This window comes from Pseudopipra pipra, chromosome 13, assembly GCF_036250125.1.
Source record: "Pseudopipra pipra isolate bDixPip1 chromosome 13, bDixPip1.hap1, whole genome shotgun sequence".
Taxonomy (NCBI): Eukaryota; Metazoa; Chordata; class Aves; order Passeriformes; family Pipridae; genus Pseudopipra; species Pseudopipra pipra.
Genome location: NC_087561.1, coordinates 13,408,370 through 13,427,926, shown reverse-complemented (window position 1 = coordinate 13,427,926; position 19,557 = coordinate 13,408,370). Strand labels below are relative to the sequence as shown.

General features: G+C 35.8%; 1 protein-coding gene across 5 annotated transcripts in view; it reads left to right on the top strand.

Annotated features, from left to right (window-relative positions):
- Positions 1-12,748, top strand: part of DIAPH2 (diaphanous related formin 2) — a 199,554-nt gene extending 186,806 nt beyond the window's left edge. For all 5 annotated transcript variants that reach the window (XM_064670108.1, XM_064670109.1, XM_064670106.1 and 2 more), the window contains one exon: positions 8,193-12,748. In XM_064670108.1, coding sequence (XP_064526178.1) covers positions 8,193-8,257 — 65 coding nt within the window. In that variant the 3' untranslated portion in view covers positions 8,258-12,748. The remainder of the gene's footprint in view (positions 1-8,192) is intronic.
- The last annotated feature ends 6,809 nt before the right edge of the window (positions 12,749-19,557 follow it).

Here is a 19,557-nt window from a genome sequence, read left to right as displayed (position 1 = left end):
GCAAACACGTCCTTACGCCGCTCTTTAATAAAATATTGTGAGGAATAGCTAGAAAGCTTCCCCTTTGACTTTCATCTGTCAGCTTTTGATTGTAACTTTGTAAAGGGATTGGTATTGACTTCTATCAGGCAGTTTCGGAGAAGAGGTGAAGAGCCTTCTCTCTTGACTTTCTGTACGTTTTGTCAAATCGAATCCTTCCATTTGAAGTGCGAAGTGAAGGCTGATGTCAAGGAGTGCCTTCAGCACAAGCTGGTGCCGGTCTCTCGTGACTTCCTTCTTTCTTAAAAGTATCAGATTAGATTGTAAAATGATGGCAATGTGGCTGGACATAAACACGTTTATTGCAGGCTCAGCAGCCATTACATATCATTAGTGAGAGGAGGCGAGGGGCAAGGGGACCACTTGGATGTCAGTTTGATTCTTTTTAAGGACAAATGCAGTGGGATGAGAAGATGTAAACTTCATGGCTGCTTGTATGCTTGGAGTTCAGAACCTATTACTGTCTTTATTTCTTTGTCCTGTTTGTAACCTTACAGTCAACTTCCTTTCAAGGCAAATACAAGTTGTGAGAGTGATAGTGTTAATAGGGGAGCTGGGAATAGGACATTTTGGAAGCCATTTTAAATTCCATTATTTATGAAGAACATCATGGATTAGCATCAGGCCAAGTCTGTTTAAAATGTGAATACATATTTTTTGCAATGTCACACACTTTTCCTTAGCACTGAAGTAGTAGGTACAATTAAAATAGGAAAACAACCTCTTTTACATCAGCAAATCTGTCCTCTCTGACATGAAGTGTTTTTCAGTAGAGGCTATAATTTTACTTTTGGACAACTGCTAAAAGTGTATATGTAGTCATGAAAGGAGAGACACAATCTCTGTGTTTTCAGTAGTTCAGTACTGAAGCAGACATAGGTTATTTACTCTCTGAAATCTGTTTCACCTCTCTGATTTTCACTGTACAGGAGATACAGTAAAGGTTACAAATTAGAATTTCAAGGGGGAAATATGTGAATAAATGTGGTTTTATTGCAGTGGATCTTTTTGTCTGTTTCTTTGTTACTGTTACTTGGTCCTGACCTTCTTCCGGGATTTGACACATCACATCACGTGTCTTGTTCCTTTTTTTATGCTATTTTATAAAGTACTTTCATTTGTCTCATTTGGTTTAAAGCAAATCATACGTTCATGTCCTAAATGTTTCACTAGTCAGAATAATTAAGTTGATCAGGTCTGGGAGCATTGGAAGGAAAATAATAGGGTCATTGAAGCATTCAGGCTCTAATGGGAACCTAAGTTCATTCAGATATCAAATCTAATAATTGCTTTACACCTGTATACACGCTCCCAGTGAGCAAGTTCACATTAAAGGTTTAGTGGTTTCAAGACTCTGTTTCAAGAGAATATTAGTACTGTTTTTAAAATACTAAGTTGTTTTGACTATTTTCAACTTTGTTGTTGTTTTTATATATCAATTACAGTTTAGCTGATTGCTCATCTTTATGCACTGGGAAATACTTTCACATGACAATTACTTATTAAAAGTATTAAATTAGTAATGTGTTGCAAATCAGATTTAATGGCAATCAGAAAACTATGAAGGCTATCATCTGAGTTTCACTGCTATGAAACAATTTATTAGGCAAGTTAAAATTTACTTTATACAATTTAACAGTATTCAGAGTCTGAAACTGTATTTATACGTGATTATGTGTGTAGCACACTAGAAGGATTGTAGCGATATTCATAGCCATGATTGCTCCTTGAAAAAGGCAATTTCATAAGAATGAGGTAAAAATCAGTATTACTTTGTGAGATTTTTATGGGAAATGAAGCAATAATTAGAACTTCTCCGCTTAACTAAATTCTGTGACGAATCTCCATGAATGCCGGTTGTACAGCCTGTCACAAAAATTCAAGTAAATTTTATCACAATCAAGAATAAAAATATACTGGCAGCTTTTCATAGCAGGTTTCAGTAAATTCCAGACTCAAATGCTGGTCACAGTGCTGCTTGTTATTGGAGGGGATTTGAACTGATGCAATCGTTCCTCTTCATCTTCTTTTTATTTTCCCACCTTTATAAGTTTAGTTCTCAGCTGAGAATTCAAACCGAAAAAGAAATGGAAAATGGTTGTGTATGTGCCTGCATTGTACTGACATGAGGGCCTATTTTTCTCTGTAATTTTAAAGGCCAATTACCCTTGGAGCAAAGGAGAAAAATAGATTGATTTGTCTTGTAACCCCTGAGGCAGGCATGTGTTGTCTCCAGCTAAGGCTTTTCTGCTGCAACTCTTGTGGAAGAGCTTTCACTGCATATCCCAAGTGGTACTATTAACAAAGAAAGCAAAGCCAAATTAAAATATTAAATAGATCACTTAAAGGTTTAAGGAATCTTATGTTATTGGGCCAATTTATTTTTTTTTTTAAATCTTTAAGGCCTGAAATAAGCAGTAGTAAAATTTATTTTAAACTGATTACTTGAAAATGGGGTTTATAAATCCATTTTTATCCTATAAATACCAAACTTCAGCTCTAAAGAGGGTAAGCATTTATTTATTTTTTGGAATTATGATACAGAAGGCCAATACCCTCAATTTTGACTGCAAAAGTGTCCCTTTTATTGTGTCCCCACACTGTATAGACTGTGGTCACAGCTGGATTGCTCTGAGCTGGTAAATGTCATCACACATGCCATTTAGCATTATAACTTCTCACATTATTCCTTTTTAAAGCATTTTTATGTCTAGCACACAGAACGTAAATAAATGGGTTTTCTACTGACGTTCTGCATTTTCCTACGACTCAAAGGCTACAATTAACAGTGCCCAGCAAGCTGGGTCTGAGTGGCAGCAGAAAGATTAGACATGTCTTTGTTCCCTTTTAATCTGAGTAAAACTCCTTTGTGTCAGGGCTTAACTTCTTTAACTCTCCATATTTTAGACCTGGCTCTGTACTGCAGTGCTTCTGGATATTAACAAATTTATTTAGCAAGTTAAAGAGAATCCACACAGCCACATATCCTTTCAAAGAGGAACTGTTCACAAAGAATAGTACGGAAACTTTCTTAAAATAAAGGTGCTGTGTGTTACCTAAATGACAAACAGCTTTGAAGCAAATATTTTTGAACAGAACACTCCAGACTTCTGGAAATAACTCAGGAGATGCATTTCTGCCTTTTTCTGAGGAGGAACCATCCAGTCTTTAGAGAGATCCTTCTAGGTTTTACAGTTCTCCTTAAAGCTTTTTCTTCCTCCTTGTTTCTTCTATAACCTTTTCTTACCCTTCAACACCTTACAGATCAATATATTGGTAAACATCCCACTAACCAGATCAGGGATGATATTATTATTATCATTATTATTATTATTATTATTATTATTATATCAACACGATGCCTTTATAATTAATGCTTTAGCTGCACTATCTTGATTTTGGGGCTTAAAAAAAAACGCATAAAAAACACATACCAAAAAACTGCTTATTTTTTGGCCTAAGGTTAAGTTTCTTTTTCTCCATCATAACATTTATAAGCTCAGGTTATCACTCATCTTTCACATGAAAGTCTTGGGTTGGACCTAAACCAAAATAAAACAGGATTTATAGAATTTGACCTCACAGCTACACGGTTTGCTTGAAAACTCAATGTTTTCTTTGAAATTGATGCTAAAATAACCTTTTTAGCTGTCATTTAAGTTTGATTGTCATGAATTCAAGATTCTGTTTAGGGAAAAAAAAGCTGAGAACAGGGATGTGATATCACTTGATCTGCTCTCATTTTTTGTTTCAAAAATATAAAATAAAAATGAATGTAAGGTAACCCAATGTGATTGTTATAAAGAGTCTAGTTCAGAATTTTCCAGGCATGTGTAGGGTGCCTGTTGAGGTTGAAATAAGAGTATTTTAAATGCCAAAAAATTAAAAGAAAGCATATTAACAGTACCGTTTCCCTGAACTGTTAGAAAACTATTTTATTTGCTTGTTTCATCTCTTTGCAATAAAGACCTTTTGAAAAGTGCTATTTCAGAGTCCTTTCTGAGGTGTTATTTTGGCTGTATTTCTCCCATAACTGATTTTTACCTTATTGCTGTATTTTTTTATATATAGGCCATACATTTTGAAAGATCAATTTGAAATCAAATCTCACAGAGATGGGTTGAATCTCAACAGAATTGAGGTTAGGAGAGCCATTTTCTCACAAGGCATTGTTTCTCAAAAGGATTTTGCTCTGGACAGCAATGACAGTTTTGAAGCTCTTAATTTCCTTGCCTGGCTTATTTCTCAGTTGGTGTCTCTAGTAATGGCAGAGGGACAGGCCAGGCAGTGCAGGGAACAGTGCTCAGCTGTGGCTGCTGAAGAGGTGCTGAGCTGGAAGGACTTCCCTGCTGTTTTACACTGTATCAGTTCTGCTTCTGCCTTACATTCTATAAATTCCATTTTCCAAATGGAACCTTCCGTTGTTAAGCTAAAGCTGATGAAGGTGCATGCAGTCCATAAAGGAAAATAATGAAGTCAATTCTTGTCGTAGGTTGTTCCTTAAAGCAGTTGATGATAGGCTGTTACATCAAACGATGTTGTAAGTTGGCTTCAGTTTTCCCTATGCTTAGATGGCTCAAGGAGGAAACCAGAGGCTGCCCAGGCTGAAGTGATTTGAGTTTAACCTAACTTGTCACAATTTTAATCAATGTAGAAATATTTAGTTATTTCAATCAGAAAAAAATGTTACTTGTAAAGTGACAGTCAAATTTTCACCTTTTTCTAAAGAATAAATGTCAGTGTCCTCATTATCACAGATGCAGTGTTTGCTCCTTGGAATTGTCATTTGCTGTGACAGTTTATCCTTTTAAAACATACTGAAATGACCAGGTTACTAATTTTTTGTGTAATCATTCCGTACCTATAGGAAATTATCTTGCTTTTCTGACTGTTTTCCATGTTATGTTTGTGGTACTTTGTGAAGTGCTTGGGACTGCATGAGTATTTTTCCTTTGGTTGCTCATGAAAACAAGATGTGTTTCAGTAGGATTTCCTAGTGAACAAAATTTTACATGAATGAAGAAATAAATGTTTGATGTAAAGGCTTTCATTGATTCCCAAAGGCACAGGCCATACAAATTCCCTTACAGAATGCATTTCTGCATCTTTTGCAGAGTCAAAACCATTCCAAAAAGATGAAATTTTAAATATTTTATTCATTGCTAAAAGTTCTAACTTCTTCATATGATCATTTTCAAGGCAACTCAAACTGGTACCTTCTTTCTCTGAGTTTTTATTATTGTCAGCTGTGGGAAGGTCAGTTCTTTCACCTTGGAGAGGTTATTCAGGAAGGGAAAAAAGGAGATTTAGTCAACTAAGATGCCAAGCCTAAGATACCAGTTTATAATTTATTATAATTTAACTATAAGGGCTGTCAAAGAGAGAACTTTTTTTGTTACAAGATAATGCAAATTCCAATCAAGTACCTTTGAGGTATGATTTTATAGACTCTGTCTTTTTCCATTATCAGATATCTCAGTGTCATGACCAATCCATTTGACTGCACAACATCTATATTATTACTAGCATTGATTGCTCATAAAAAATAAGGTTTATAATTAGGAGAGCATAAAGTTACTACCTGGAAGAGTGGATAAGGAGAAAATGAAATGAAAAAGTCACTTAATCTTAGTATTGCAGTTCTGCAAAGTACCATTTATTTTCCTCCTAATATAACTGAGCTCTATGTTGATAACAAGCTACTGAGTTAATAAATCTATTGCAGCTATTGAGACTTCTCTTTTAATAACAGAAGTAAGGATGGAGCATTAAGGAAAAATATATATTTCAAAGTACAGTTTTTGCTAAAGTATTTCCCTCTCCCCTACTACTGTGATTTTTATTGGTTGTGATTTCTTATGCTTACAGGAATGGATTTAAATTGGAAGAGAGCAGGTTTCGATTAGATATTAGGAAGAAATTCTTTGTTGTGAGGGTGATGAGGCACTGGCACAGGTTGCCCAGAAAAGCTGTGGATACCTCATCCCTTGAAGTATTGAAGGCCAGTTTTGACAGTGCTTGGAGCAATCTGTTCTAGGGGAAGGTTTGCAGTTACAGGAGAATTTGAACTGTCACTTGCAGAAAATATTTGTCTCTACCATGATGAAAAAAAACCTGAAAAGACAAAATCTTAAAAAAACCAATAAAACAAATCAACAGTTCTTAGAATCTCTTAATCTGTTTTTAACCTGTACAGTTGAAAGTGTTGAAATTATATCAAGAAATAGTCTAGTGGTGAAGGCACTTCTCCCCACTGAGAGCAAGTATCACTAGACTCTTTATGAATCACTGTCTTGGAGGAGCAGCAGCACATTTCAGTTGATAACTTTCCTTCTTGGGTTTTAGCATTTTTGTGCTTTAATTTCCAGTGCCTAGTGACACTGCAACCAGTGTAGAGATTTATTCCCGTGCAAAACAGATTGACTTAGGGTAATTTGAATAGTTTATGCATGGATAGATTCATTAGGAAAAGGAGGCAAGGCAGAACTATAAAAAGAACTAATAATCTTGCTAAAGGAGCCGTTAATTCCCTATAGCATTGGAGACACTTTCACTGAGCAGGGAGAGGGAAGGCTGATTTTGCAGAGCCCTTTCAGTCTCCACAGACAACCTCTGTTTTTTGTCCAGAAACAGATCACAGAGATGACTTTCTTTTTCTTCTCCAGATCCTTATTAATGTGCTTGGACCATCTCTGCCTTTGTTAGGTTGGAACAGAATCATGGAATGGTTGAGGTTGGAAAGGACCTCTGGAGGTCTTCTTGGCCACCCACTACTCAAGCAGGGTTAAAGCCAATCGTCCAGGACCATGTCTAGACAAGGATTGAAAATCAAAGGATGGAGACTCCACAACCTTCTGGGACAATCTGTTCCAGTGCCCAGTCACCTTCACAATAAGAAAGTGTTTCTTCTAGTTCAGAGTAACCTCCTGTGTTTCAGTTTGTGCCCATTGCCTTTGGTCCTCCAGCTGGGCACCACTGGGAAGGGCCTGGCTCCAGCCTCTGGGTACCCTCCCTGCAGGTATTTACATTCCTTGCTGGGATCTCAGATTGCTGTGATTTTGTGCTTTGTGCTGAACCCTCAGCTTGACCCAAGCTCAGCCTCCTCCAACAGCACAAGTGGCACAGGCTGTTCCAGTCTGGGCAAGCAGAGAGAGTAAATCAGCTCCTTTGGAAAAAAGCTGAGAAAAACTGCTTGCCTGCAGCGTGTGTGTCAGACTTCTTGCTTCTGAAGTTTTTGTTTTGTTATACTCCAGTCCTGCATAGAAGTTCCAGCCATATATTGGGACATCCTAATGCTGTAGCAATGTAGACACTGTACTGATGCAGAGCAGCAACCTGAATGTGACATAAGAGAATGGAAAAGTCAATGTTAAAAGAAACAGTCCCTCCCTCCAAAAAAAAAAAAATTCACATGGAAGGACCACATTTTAAAAAAAAAAGATCCAAACCTCCAGAAAACTTAAGTGGGGGTTCATCTTCTGCCCCTTGTGGTGTCTGTGCATGTGTATATTCATTGCTTTAAAATTTTATTTTAAAGGCATTTAGGAATGTGGCTGGTACTCGGTGATTGTTTTCCTGTGATAGAGACATATTTATTATTCATTGCAATAATTACTGTGTAATATTTTATACTAAAAGTTGTTCTCATTGCACAATCAGGAAATGCTTAGGAAGTGGCTGATTTAACTGTTCTATTTTTAACTCTGCACCAAATTACAGTGAATGGTGTTCAGGCTTTTGTACTTGTAGCATCTTGTATGGCTTCTCATCACCACACTGGTCACTGCATTCTCATGAAACTTGAAATGTATTTTTCCAGAGCTTCTGTGCATAAATTGTTTATAAAATTTTACAGATTTTTACCCAGCAATTTTAGTTATTGTGTGCTGTTTCCAAGGGGACTGTGTTTCAGGATTCTCCTAATGCTTTTATCACCCAGCTTCTCTGATCAAGAAAGTAATTTATTGCTGATTGCAGAACTCTTGAACTCAGTCTGGCAGCTGCAGTATGAAACTTCTCTGATCCAGGCTCCTAGTTACTTATTTACATATCATTCGAAATGATTTTCAGGGCTGTTTGAAAACCTCTTGACATTGCATTATCCGTGTTGCAAATCTTATGGTGATTTGTTTTTTCCTCTCTTTGTGTTACAGATAACAAACGAGTAACTTTGGAAAGGTCTCGTTCTCGCCACAATGGAGCAATTGCAGCTGTATGATTCTTCTGATGCCAAAGAATTAATGAATTGTTTTATTTACAATTAAATGGATATACTTTGGAAAGAGTTTATCATATGAATTGGCAACGATCATAAAGGAATACTGGTATTGATTAAATGAGATGGTGTAAAAATATGTAATTTTAAAGCTGTTGCTAAATAATCCACATACTGTATCTTATTACCCCAACTACCAAGATCTGTAAACAGTGTTAAACAGTAGGATATATATCTTATTTTCTTATGTTCTTTCCTTTTTTTTTTTTTTTTACACCCCTTTTTTTTTAAGCTGGCAACTCACATGAAACGAGTTGGGGATTTCTAGGTTTTGTTTTATATGGGTAAGAAAATACAGTTCTGTTGAAAGAGTACAGCTGTGAATTCCATTTGCAGTTCTGATTTGAACATGAAAGGAAAAAATAATAAAATTGTATGTTAATAAATTCAGAGATGAGCTGGTCTACATTATCAGAATCTTTTTTGTAATCATAAAAAAGGCAACACATAGCCCCAATCAGGTTGCTGAAAACCTTATCTCAATGTAAAGCCTGGTGGATTCAGCTGTTTTAGCTGCAAGTAGGATATACCACATATCTACGCTTTTGGTGATATGATGATGTATAGTTACTTATCACTGCTAAAAAAAAAAAAAAGGTAAAGAAAACAGAGCATAGGATTTTACCAAAATTAAATGATGTCAAGGGCAGGATATGTTTTTAACTGTATCTAAGGAAGAATTTTTCTAATTATGCACTTATATATTCTTTATAAAGATATTTGGGGGAAAATATGATTGTCCTATTTTAATTATGCTAAAAATACCTTTGTGTAGGTTTTTAGAGACAAGCTACATTACGAAGTTATTCAAAACTGCCTCTGAGTTTTTCCTCTGTTTCTCAGGTAAAATATGTAGCGGGATCTCTACTGGTGGATTTCAGTGCTGAGAGTTTAGCAGCTAAGAACAAATTTCCTGCCTGGAGCACTCTCTAGCAGTGATCAATGATTGCAGCAGTTTGATTTTTTGGGAGGCTCCTCCCATTCTACTTTGTATACAGGCCCCTTGCACTGCAGTACCTCAGGTGAGCAGTCAGTTCAGTAGCTGACACTGTATGTTCTGCCACTCACTGGGAAACCACAGTTCCCTTTGCTCCCCAGACTCCAGCTGAATGTACAGACTGTTTGGTGTTCAGGTCAGCCTTCACCATCCTTTTTACTGAAGGTTCATTGCTTATCTGATGAGAAGGAGGACTTGAAGTGGGAGTTCCAGTGGAACTACTTCACATGTTTCTCAGCTATGATATTTTTTAAAAATCAGGATGTCGTAAATGGCACTTGTTCTCAAATTATTAATGCTTTTCACTGATTGATGAAATTATTATGAATACTTTTATTGCCTGGTGTTATGGGGAACTTTTTTCTGATGTTATATAGAGTGTTTGGAAGGTGAGGTGTCACATGATTTTCTGTGCACAAACTGGTAGCTCTAGAGGAACATTTGCTCCTGGGGCAGTACCTTTGCACTACTGCTTGAGCCAAGCGTCTTTGTACAGTAGGTTCTTTTTGCTTCTCTCGTGAGATACCCTTTAAGACTATCTGACTAGTTTGGGATAAATTCTCACAGTTTCAAACTACATATCCAATTATTGTAAGAAAAGATACAGCTCCTTTTCAATCTAGTATTGATTTTTTTTTTATTTTTTTTCAAAACTTTTCTTCAAAGAATACAAGGGGTTTGCCCGTAGCTCTGAACATAGGAATACAACTGAAGCCTAGTGAAATGTGTACTGTCAACTAATTTTCTCCCTGAACTGTTCAGGGTTTTTAGTGACAAACTAAAGAGTTTTATGGTACTTCAGGAAAAAATAAAAAAGCATGCAACAGGATTCTGTCTCCCTGTCTATCAGTAAGAGATACAAAGAATTATATCCTGTTTTGTGCAAGGTCAACATCAGCCTTGTATTGAAGCATAACTTTTTTCTAAATGGAACTATTAAATTCACAGTTAAAAAAAATGTGCTTAATGTACAAAGCCAGTTTAAAGGATTAGGGTCATAATGTCTATATAAATCAATAGTGTATTAGAATTCAAATTTTGAAAGTAACATTTTACTGGGATTTACAAGTAGTGGTGTAATCTTTATACATGAAAACTCAAAAGCTCTGAACAGAATCTTTATACGGTAGCAGTAATTATTAGAGCACAAGTTTTTCATATCCATGGTTTGTTTTTTTTTTTAAAGCTCTGTGAAAGCTGGCTACAGATTTTCAAGAACCAAATCTTATGAAAAAAAAAGGCAAATCCAAAATAACATCATCTGATGCTTCTATTTTACTACTATTTTTTTCATATTTGAAACATTTATATAATTTAATGGACATATCTGTTAGGGCAAAAGTGTCTTTCCAAGGAAAACTAGTTTAGAAGATAATTTATGTAAATATAGGGTGCTCGTATTTATGAAGTCTAAAATATTTTCTGAAATTGATGCTGGTCACTTTGTCTTTTGATAGTTTTTCAGTCTATATTAAATTGCAGATATTTTTAATGTTTTTATTATTGATCTAATTTTCAGAGGTGTCACATGTTTATCTAGAAGTGTAGAAGAGTAGCACCTTTTTCAGAAATGCACTTGCCTTATTTTCTAATTTTAAAAAAAATGAAATATATCAGTTAAATTATATTTGTATTCAAAGTAATCCCAGAAAGAAAATCGCTGGAGGGTTCATACATAAATTTCTTGCTAATTATGTTTCACTATATGTCCTCTGAGACATTACGTTAACAATATACCAGCACATCTGTTTGCATTCACATTTTACCAGTTACAAGTACTGAAGAGAGTTTTTTTTTAATGATGTTACACTGTTTACATTTCTTAGTTTATTTAAGAGGAAGATAATTTTACCTTTGCAATGAATTGAACTAAATTTGCAAATGTCATGGGAATGAAATGTTCAAATCATATACAAATATACATCTCTGTTGCTTAACTACTGGCTGTACAGATCAGAAATGTAAAGACACTATAGACTTTTTTTGCTCAAGTTTCATGCAGTTTACTGAGAAAAAAAGTGCAACACGGTTTGTCATGTATGTTTGTTTGTGATTCAACAAATATCCTTTCCCAGCACACAAGTGATGTTTGGTTTGAGTGTTAATCATATTATGAGCTGATGCTAAAGCCAAAACAAAATTGGTGCCTCAGAGGGCACTGGCAAACAGCTCCAGGAAGTATTCCCAGAAATACTGTTACATCGTTTGTTCTGGTTTTAGCTGACCATGGTCAATATGAAAAACGTTATCTAAAATTATCCATTCTTCTTGAAAATTCAGATACAAATGCAAACATTCCCATAGTTCCCTTGTGTAATATGCAAATAGTCACGAATATCTGTATATTTTTGCATTTTTGTGTGTGGTATATGTACTACCTCAGACAAATGCTGTAAAAAACGTAATATTTTCATGGTTTCTATCCAAGCCACAATTCATTAGTAACCTACTTTAAATTCATCCCACAATATACAAATGGTTTGCAAAACTCTGAGAATCTGGCTGAGTTTTAGGTTTGGCTGGAAATCCTCCTATAGCTTTCGTTTAAGAAACTTTGCAACGTTCAGCTTTTGCATCCCTCAGGCAAATCCTGCTTTGATGGGTGAATTTAGTACTTCCTATACTGAGAATGATCTAGCTAGTAAATGTTTAAAGCTGGTAATAGTTATGTGGGAGCAAACTTACCTATGTATGTAAATTGCTTCTTTTCCATTAAACAAAGGCTTGGCTGAGTTATACTTTACTGTTTGCCTTCAAATTGCTGCGAGGTCAGGCATAACAAGTGCTAAGTGGTACAGCAATGTAAAGCCCACCTCTGATGTGCCATACTGTATTTGCAAGTTACTCATTTTTAATTAAGTATTGTAGGAAAACCTCTGCAGCTCTTCTTCTGCGGTGTCTCCACACATGCCCACGCATGCACACAAAGTGTAAATAATAAAAAAAAGCAAAAATCAAAGCAGATAAAGCCAAATCCCTCAGCTTCAGGTGTCTCCGTTTCAGATCACACATTGCTGCTTTTTGTGCTCAAGGAAGGGAGTTGTGTAAGCCTGTGAATTCTGCAGTCCTGCAAGCTGTCACTCGGCACCCACTGATGTCATTAGGAGAATGGCAAAGGAGAAAGATTTGTTCTTGTAGTGCTTCTTTTAGCACTGTTTGAGGTGATACATATGCCACAGAATGTGAACAATAACCTATTACAGCTCAGGCAGTCTGCTATCATGCACCATTTGATTTCCCTTTTGGAAGTCACAGGACTCCTGATGCCAAAAACAAAAAAGGATTAAAAAAAAAGGTGACAAAACTCATGCATTTCTATTTTTTAAACAGCTCTGTGTTTGTATGTAATGTTTAAAATAGGAATTTGATGAAATCACAGCCTGGCCATTGTTAATCCATGTATTCTGAAAACTGTAATAAAGATATACATAACATGATTTTTCTAGGTGCACCAATGTTTTACTTGTTTATCATTATTATTACCTATTGAGTACCATCACCTCAAGCCTGGTTTTATTATATAAAATTGTCACACTGAAATTACATTCCATTTTAGCTTATTGACATTTTATGGATTTCTGGTGGATTTTTTTCTCTGAGGTGTCAAGTATATTTGACTTGAATTTGGGGACAAAGGTGCCTTTTCCAATGAAAGAGGACTTTCAAAAACAAATAATAAAAAAACCCAAGTATATAATTAAAATCCCCATCTTAAATCATGGTGATACCATTTTATTTTTACAAAAATAACAATAAAAGGGAATCACTAAACAAATTCCATGGGTCCATATTTATTTTAAATGACTGGATTCCAGTATAGACCTTTTAAGACAGACACATAGTAAGTCAGACAGTTTAACGTGGATGTTTTCCAAATTATTTGATTCAGTCAGTCACAAAATGGAGAATTAACAGAATAGAAACTTGACAGACCTTTACGTTCAAAACTATGTATTGCACCTGAAATGCATAACAGTATATGTAGAAAGCATTGAATTCTACTTACAATTCTATTTAAATATAATTCTAATTAATATGATCAGCCATATTGATACAACTTTTCTCAAGTAACTTTTTGTATGTGGAAAAGATGTGCCAAGGGATGGTCAAAGGCACCACTTTATTTTTAATTAACTAAATTACACTTAGAATGCACTATTTGATATATGATGAAGCAGTAGGGGTTTACTTTCTTGTGGGATTAACATGAAAAAAGTGAAAACTTTTAAGTGCCAGCTATAAATGTAAATGCTTTGATTGTCCTGATTAAGAAAAATGTGGTAATGGTGTCCTACATATACCATATTCTTGTTCCTTATTTTTAGGTAAATATTCTTGGCTTTCTAGTGTGGGAGCCAGGGATTCCCATCATCCTCTGAAAGATTTTTGCCTTTGGGTGATTTGCAGGCAGAATTAGTCCTGAAAAAAATAGGAGGTACTTAATACCCCTCTCAATGGAAACTGTTTCTGTTGCTTCCACACATGCTTGAGAAATCCTGCATGTGAACTTCAGATTGATGGCAGGTTGTGGTGCTCTGTCATTTACATTTGGATATTCTCTGTAAATTTGAGCTGCACTACTCCCCTCTCTTAGTTCCTCCAGTCATCATCTCAAAATCAGCCTTTCTGCATTTTTGTAGAGAAGTCAGTATTACTGGCTGTAGTAAAATTATTAAAACATTCAATTCTCTGAATTATTTGATGAATACTTAATGACCTTAATTAATCCTGTTCATTAGATATGAAGCTAAGATTAAGAAATAAAATCCAAATAAAGGATTGGGGTTTTTTTGCCTGTAGTCTGTGAGCAAACACTATTTTAGTCCAGTTAAATTCACAAGGTGCTGAAAGGTGTTTATTTGTGTTACTGTAATAATGAGGCCAACCTCAGAAACCCACCTGAGAGGCAAAGGATATTATCTCAGGCCCCATGCTAACAAAATCACACAGCTCTTGGATTTTACCTGGCTCTTGCTGAGCAGGTTCTGTCAGCCTGGGAATGCTGCTGTAGGTGAGCTCACACTGGAGCCAGGTCTGCAGGACAGCTTTTATGAGGACAATGTGCCCAACTTTATTCCAGTGAAATAATTGATCTGTGAGTCTCCAGGGGCGAATTATCTGCGAGGCACTCTCACACATCTGTGAGAGCTTATCTGCTTTTAAAAGTGCACAAGTTCTGAAGAAAAAATAAATAAGGCCTGGTGTAAACTAATTTTAATGCTCCACTGCCATTACACCAACCCCCATGCCCAGGCCTCTGACCTGGAGAAGTTACTCCTGCCACATTCACAAATGTGTGTGTTTTAACAGTCTTTGAGAGTACAAGGATGACTTGAGTAATTACCAGACCAGCAGTTCAGTGGCATTGGAGATTCATCTCAGGCTGTTGCTGTTTTAGCACTTTGGTGATGCAGGTGCCCTGAAGTGGCTCAGAAGACTGTTCCATTTGTGGAAAAAATTGTTAGTGATCACAGTTTCTCAAACATTATTTATCTTCTAGAGAAGTAAAAAGGGAAAATTACTACTGTGAAGAGATAAAAACAAGAGCTAGCAAAAGGTATATATAATATAAACTATTAATAAAGTTGTACATTTAAAAAAATGGCATTTTAACTGCCCCAGAGCTTGATTGCATACCTATTCAGTGAAGTTCTTTTACTTAAGTGGTATGGGATAGGCCAACTTAGAGGGCATCAGTTAGCTGCAGATTAAAAACAGACTAAACAAAAAACAAACAAACAAACCAAAACAAACAAACAAACAAACAAACAAAAAACCAAAACCTAATGAGAATTCAATGACTGAATTTCCTGGCAAGAAGAGAAATGAGATTACTTACAAAGGCATAAAGTAGTGGCAAATCTGCAAAAAGTCCTTTGCATTCCATTACTCATTACATTACACGTAATGAGTACTAAAACCAAACGGAAAACAAGAGAGGCAAATTTGCCTACGTGCCTTTGGCACTGTGCAGAATAGATTCTGAAATTGAGCTGTTATACTTTAATGAAGGTTGTGGGACTTTAAAAGCTGTGGTAACATAGAATGGCCAAGTGAAAATTGTGCTTCCAGAAATATTTCAAAATTCTGTTAAGCCAAGAAAGATCTAATTTAACCATAGGCAATGTGTGTGTAAATGTAATACAGATTTTTACCTGAAAGTAATTGAAATCTCTTCCAATAAGCTATAGTTTTAATCTTTTAATTGTTCTTTGCATTGACTAGATAAATTGGTCCAAATTAATTTTGTCTTCCCTCTCCTGGGTAAGACATGAGCAGATTCCTGTGGTTAGTCTGCAAACCCATTTCCCTCAGCACTAACACCTGTAGAATTCTGAGCAGTGAATTGCAGTGGCAAGAAAAAAAATACTGTAAATAGTAATGGACTCTGATGAAATACAGCAAACACATTTTGTTGTTCTGATCTTCATGTGTTATTTAACATAAAAATTTGTAAATGATCCACTTTAGATTCGTAAGTTTATTGTTGAGTTGTTGGTGCTGTAATGATATGCAAGTGTCTGTCACACACACAATATGTTGCACCATGTTAATGCTTTCTGTATTGATTGACTCAGACCACTATTCCTCATAAGCAGTAGGGAGTCTTGAAGCCTGGTGCAGATGCTGGAATGTGATTATGTTATGATGGAATGGAGCTTATTCAGCAATCCTGTGATTATTAAGGCAATGAGGGTAATTTATAGCCTCTTACGACCTACTGGTACCAGAAGCTAAAATAAGGTGTTAGGAGAAACAAAACCCTACTTCAAGAGCTAGTAAACACAAAAGCATATCAATTTCTGTTAAATAATGATAATATACAAAATGTAGCTTGTAAAATTTATAGAGCCTTAATTAGTTCATATTTGATCTTTAGGTCTTGTTAATATGCCAAGCCAGACATCCAAAATGCTCTTCAGTTTAGTGTTATTAAAGCAGTTACCTGACGTATTATCATCATGTTTATGTGTACTGTAGTCAGTCATCTGGATGTTGCTGTGCAGGTTATGAACATTAAACCTGGCTTTGCTGATTGCAGGCTGATACTCTGAAAGTGAATGAAATAAATGGCAGCTTTTCTGTGGACTTGAGAATCAACCCTCATCTGTATATGGAATTACAGTTATCCATACCTATAATTTTAATAAGTTCTCCATCAAAAGCAAAGGCTTTTCATATAAAAAATTCCCCCAAACCATCTGCAAGGGCCCATAATAATGTTTAACTGTATATAAGCTTTGACTCTGGAAGCATTATTAAATGTTTCTTTTAAAAAATCGATAATATCAATTGTATGGGTATATTAAAAATTTATTTGCTTCTTTAATACCCTTTACATGCCGTTAGAGTATTTATTGGTTTATGACATAATTTTTTTTATCTTATTAATTCCTAAAAGTAGCTAATTCCCTGCATTTAAATACTCATGATCTGAAACTTAAAAGTAAGCTTAATTGTGGTATCAGGTTAAAAATTGTTTTATAAATTCTTTATCCCAAAACTGAGCATGGATTCTGTTTGGGAGAAAAGATTTCCAAGTATCTAGTTCCTGTGAATTCAACTAAACATAGTAGAAGTGCTATCTGAATCATTATGTTTGCACAGTACGGTCACATAACAAAAATGAGTAATCTGCAGTCATTCACAACAACATAACTTAATAATTACTTTATTGTAACATTCCTACCCAAATGGATATTTAAAGAACACACTGGTAGAAAAGAGCTCTCTCCAGTTGAGGTGAGTAGGAGACAAGCATCAAACTTTTTAATAGCAAAGGATCTACAAAAGGAGGAAGCAGAACAGTGATAATCAGCTGTCAGTCTGAGCTCTCAATCATGCTGGTAAAAATATCTCAAGCAACTTCATGATTTACACGGGAAAGCAACATTTGGTATAGCACATAATGCCATAAAGGACAGAAAGAAATAATGAGGAAGAACAAAATACATATAAAACAGTGCCATAAAGTGATTTATGAAAGCTGCTGTTTCACAAAGTAATTAAAATACATAAATGCCTCAAAGAGAAAACATGGGCATTGGTAGCACAGAGAGGCAAAGTCTGCTATATTAAGGAAGAAAAGGAGCAAGCTCAAAGCATATGGTTAGTTTTATCATCTAACACAAGGTGTTGCTCAGCTCTCATCCTTCAGTTTGCAGGAGGAAGCACCAGCATGTTTGTCCATAAGGTTAGTCCTGCTTCACAGCCTGGGAGAGGTGCCAGTGGGGGAGGGCAAAGGGTGGGGGTTAATTCACTCACTCAGACAGAACTGGGTTCCAAATGCCTAAATTGCATTTTTCAAATAGTAACCATTCTTTCCTTGCCTGCTGAGATTTGGTGGTCACCTTTAGGCATTACTGCCACAACACTTCACTGACAAAATTCAATCCCCATCTCTGTAAAGAGGAGTGGTTTCTTAAGAGATCACTTAAGAACTGCCATAAGCAAACAGCCATAGCTTAGAAAACAAAGTTTCTCTAATGCAATGTTTGACTTTATAATTTATAAACCTAAAGTTAGTTTAAAGGATGTTTCTTTACTGTAAGATGGAATTAGATATCTAACTTTCTGAAACGTGGAAACAGAAGAAGTAGCTTTGCCATGGCGATACTTCTGTACCATAGGACTCGTGTACATGCTGAAGTGAGGTGGCTTAGTGCTTCTTTCAACTGGAATTCTTCCAGAGTATGACAATCATAAACTGGAGTAGACAAAAGTTACAAAAGGGGACAAGAGTATAACTATGCTAAATAATTCAACAGAAACTATTTCAGGTGCTTTTGAGGGCTTTTTGCCCTTGTATTTGCTTCCTAAATCATTTCATTTCAGTAATCTCACTTTTACAGCAGCAGCCATTTAAAGAAGTGCTAAATCATAGGCAGTATAATCCCTTTTACACAAAGGAACAATTTAAAAAGGATAAACTTCATTTTTATGGGTTTCAGTGAACTCTATCAGGGAAGTGTTTTCTTGCCATTCACTTAGTTACTGTGTTTGCCTTGAGCTGACAATGTGTTTTGCCCTGTAAAATCTGAATGTTCATGATTCCTGCATTTGGCAAAGAACTGACATAGCAGATAAAAGGTCTCTTCATCTGTTCCCTTGTGTGGTCCAACAAGTGACTCAGACTTCCAGCTACTTATCTGTGAGCCACACAGACTCCAATCTGAGTGTCAAAAAGAGCTTCCCAGGAAGGAAATTTTGAAACAATCAATGTAAAGTAAAGAGAACTTGGAGGGTAATAAAAATGTGTCTGCTGAACACTATCTCTGAAATCTTGGTCTGGTTGGACTGTTAGAAAATTTTGGGCTTTGAATAAAACCTGTTTATGCATTTTACTAAAATACCTGGTATAAAAGTTATGCCAGATTTAGTCTTAGATGTTGCAAACTGCCAGCATTATTCACCTAACCAGGTTTTTGTTGTTGCTCACAAGTTTCCCCGTTATTGGTTTTCAGTTTGAACCAGATTGATGAACATTATTGCACGTGTGGAGAGGTGCATGTCCTTGATCAAAGTAGGTAGGAACTGATGTAGATAAGCAGGGAAAGCCTTTAAATTAAATTCTGCTCTGTCAGAAAAACTATATTTTTACTCTAGTGCATTGTATAATAAAGGAAGCAAATTATATAAAACATAGATCTTTGATCATGAAGATATTTTCCTTACATAAATATAGCCATGGCTCCTAATGAACACATAGCCTGCAATTTTATTACAACCCAGTACCAACACAGTCATAATTTCCTTTCATTTTGATTTTAATCAGATTTCTTTAATGGAGGATCATTTGCAGGTGCCTGAGTCTAGAAAGGAGCAGGTGTGAAAGATCATCTAATTTAAACGAAAAAGTTCCTGTTTAATTTCAGATTCTTTTCACCTGCAAAGCAAATTTTACTTTCACTGTGTGTTTTCTCCAGTATTCTTTCAATTAGGTTGTGTCCACGTAATTTCAGTTGTCACTGTGGTGGCTGCCCTTTGAAGAGCAGAAAATTGAAGCTGTCAGCAAACATCTGCACTACGCATTTTCTGACTAGAAAAGCAAGGAATGCCCAACAGAACGTGTGGGAGAATTTCCTACAGAAACAAAATTCAGCAGTGAGATGAGTTCCTCACAGTTTTCATGGCAGCCATCTTCATTCATGCAGGGAGACATCACTCCAATGAAGCCCTGCTTGCCAGGATGTACTTTGAAAACACACTTCACTTATCTCTGCTCTGAAAAATGGCTGTTCCCTCA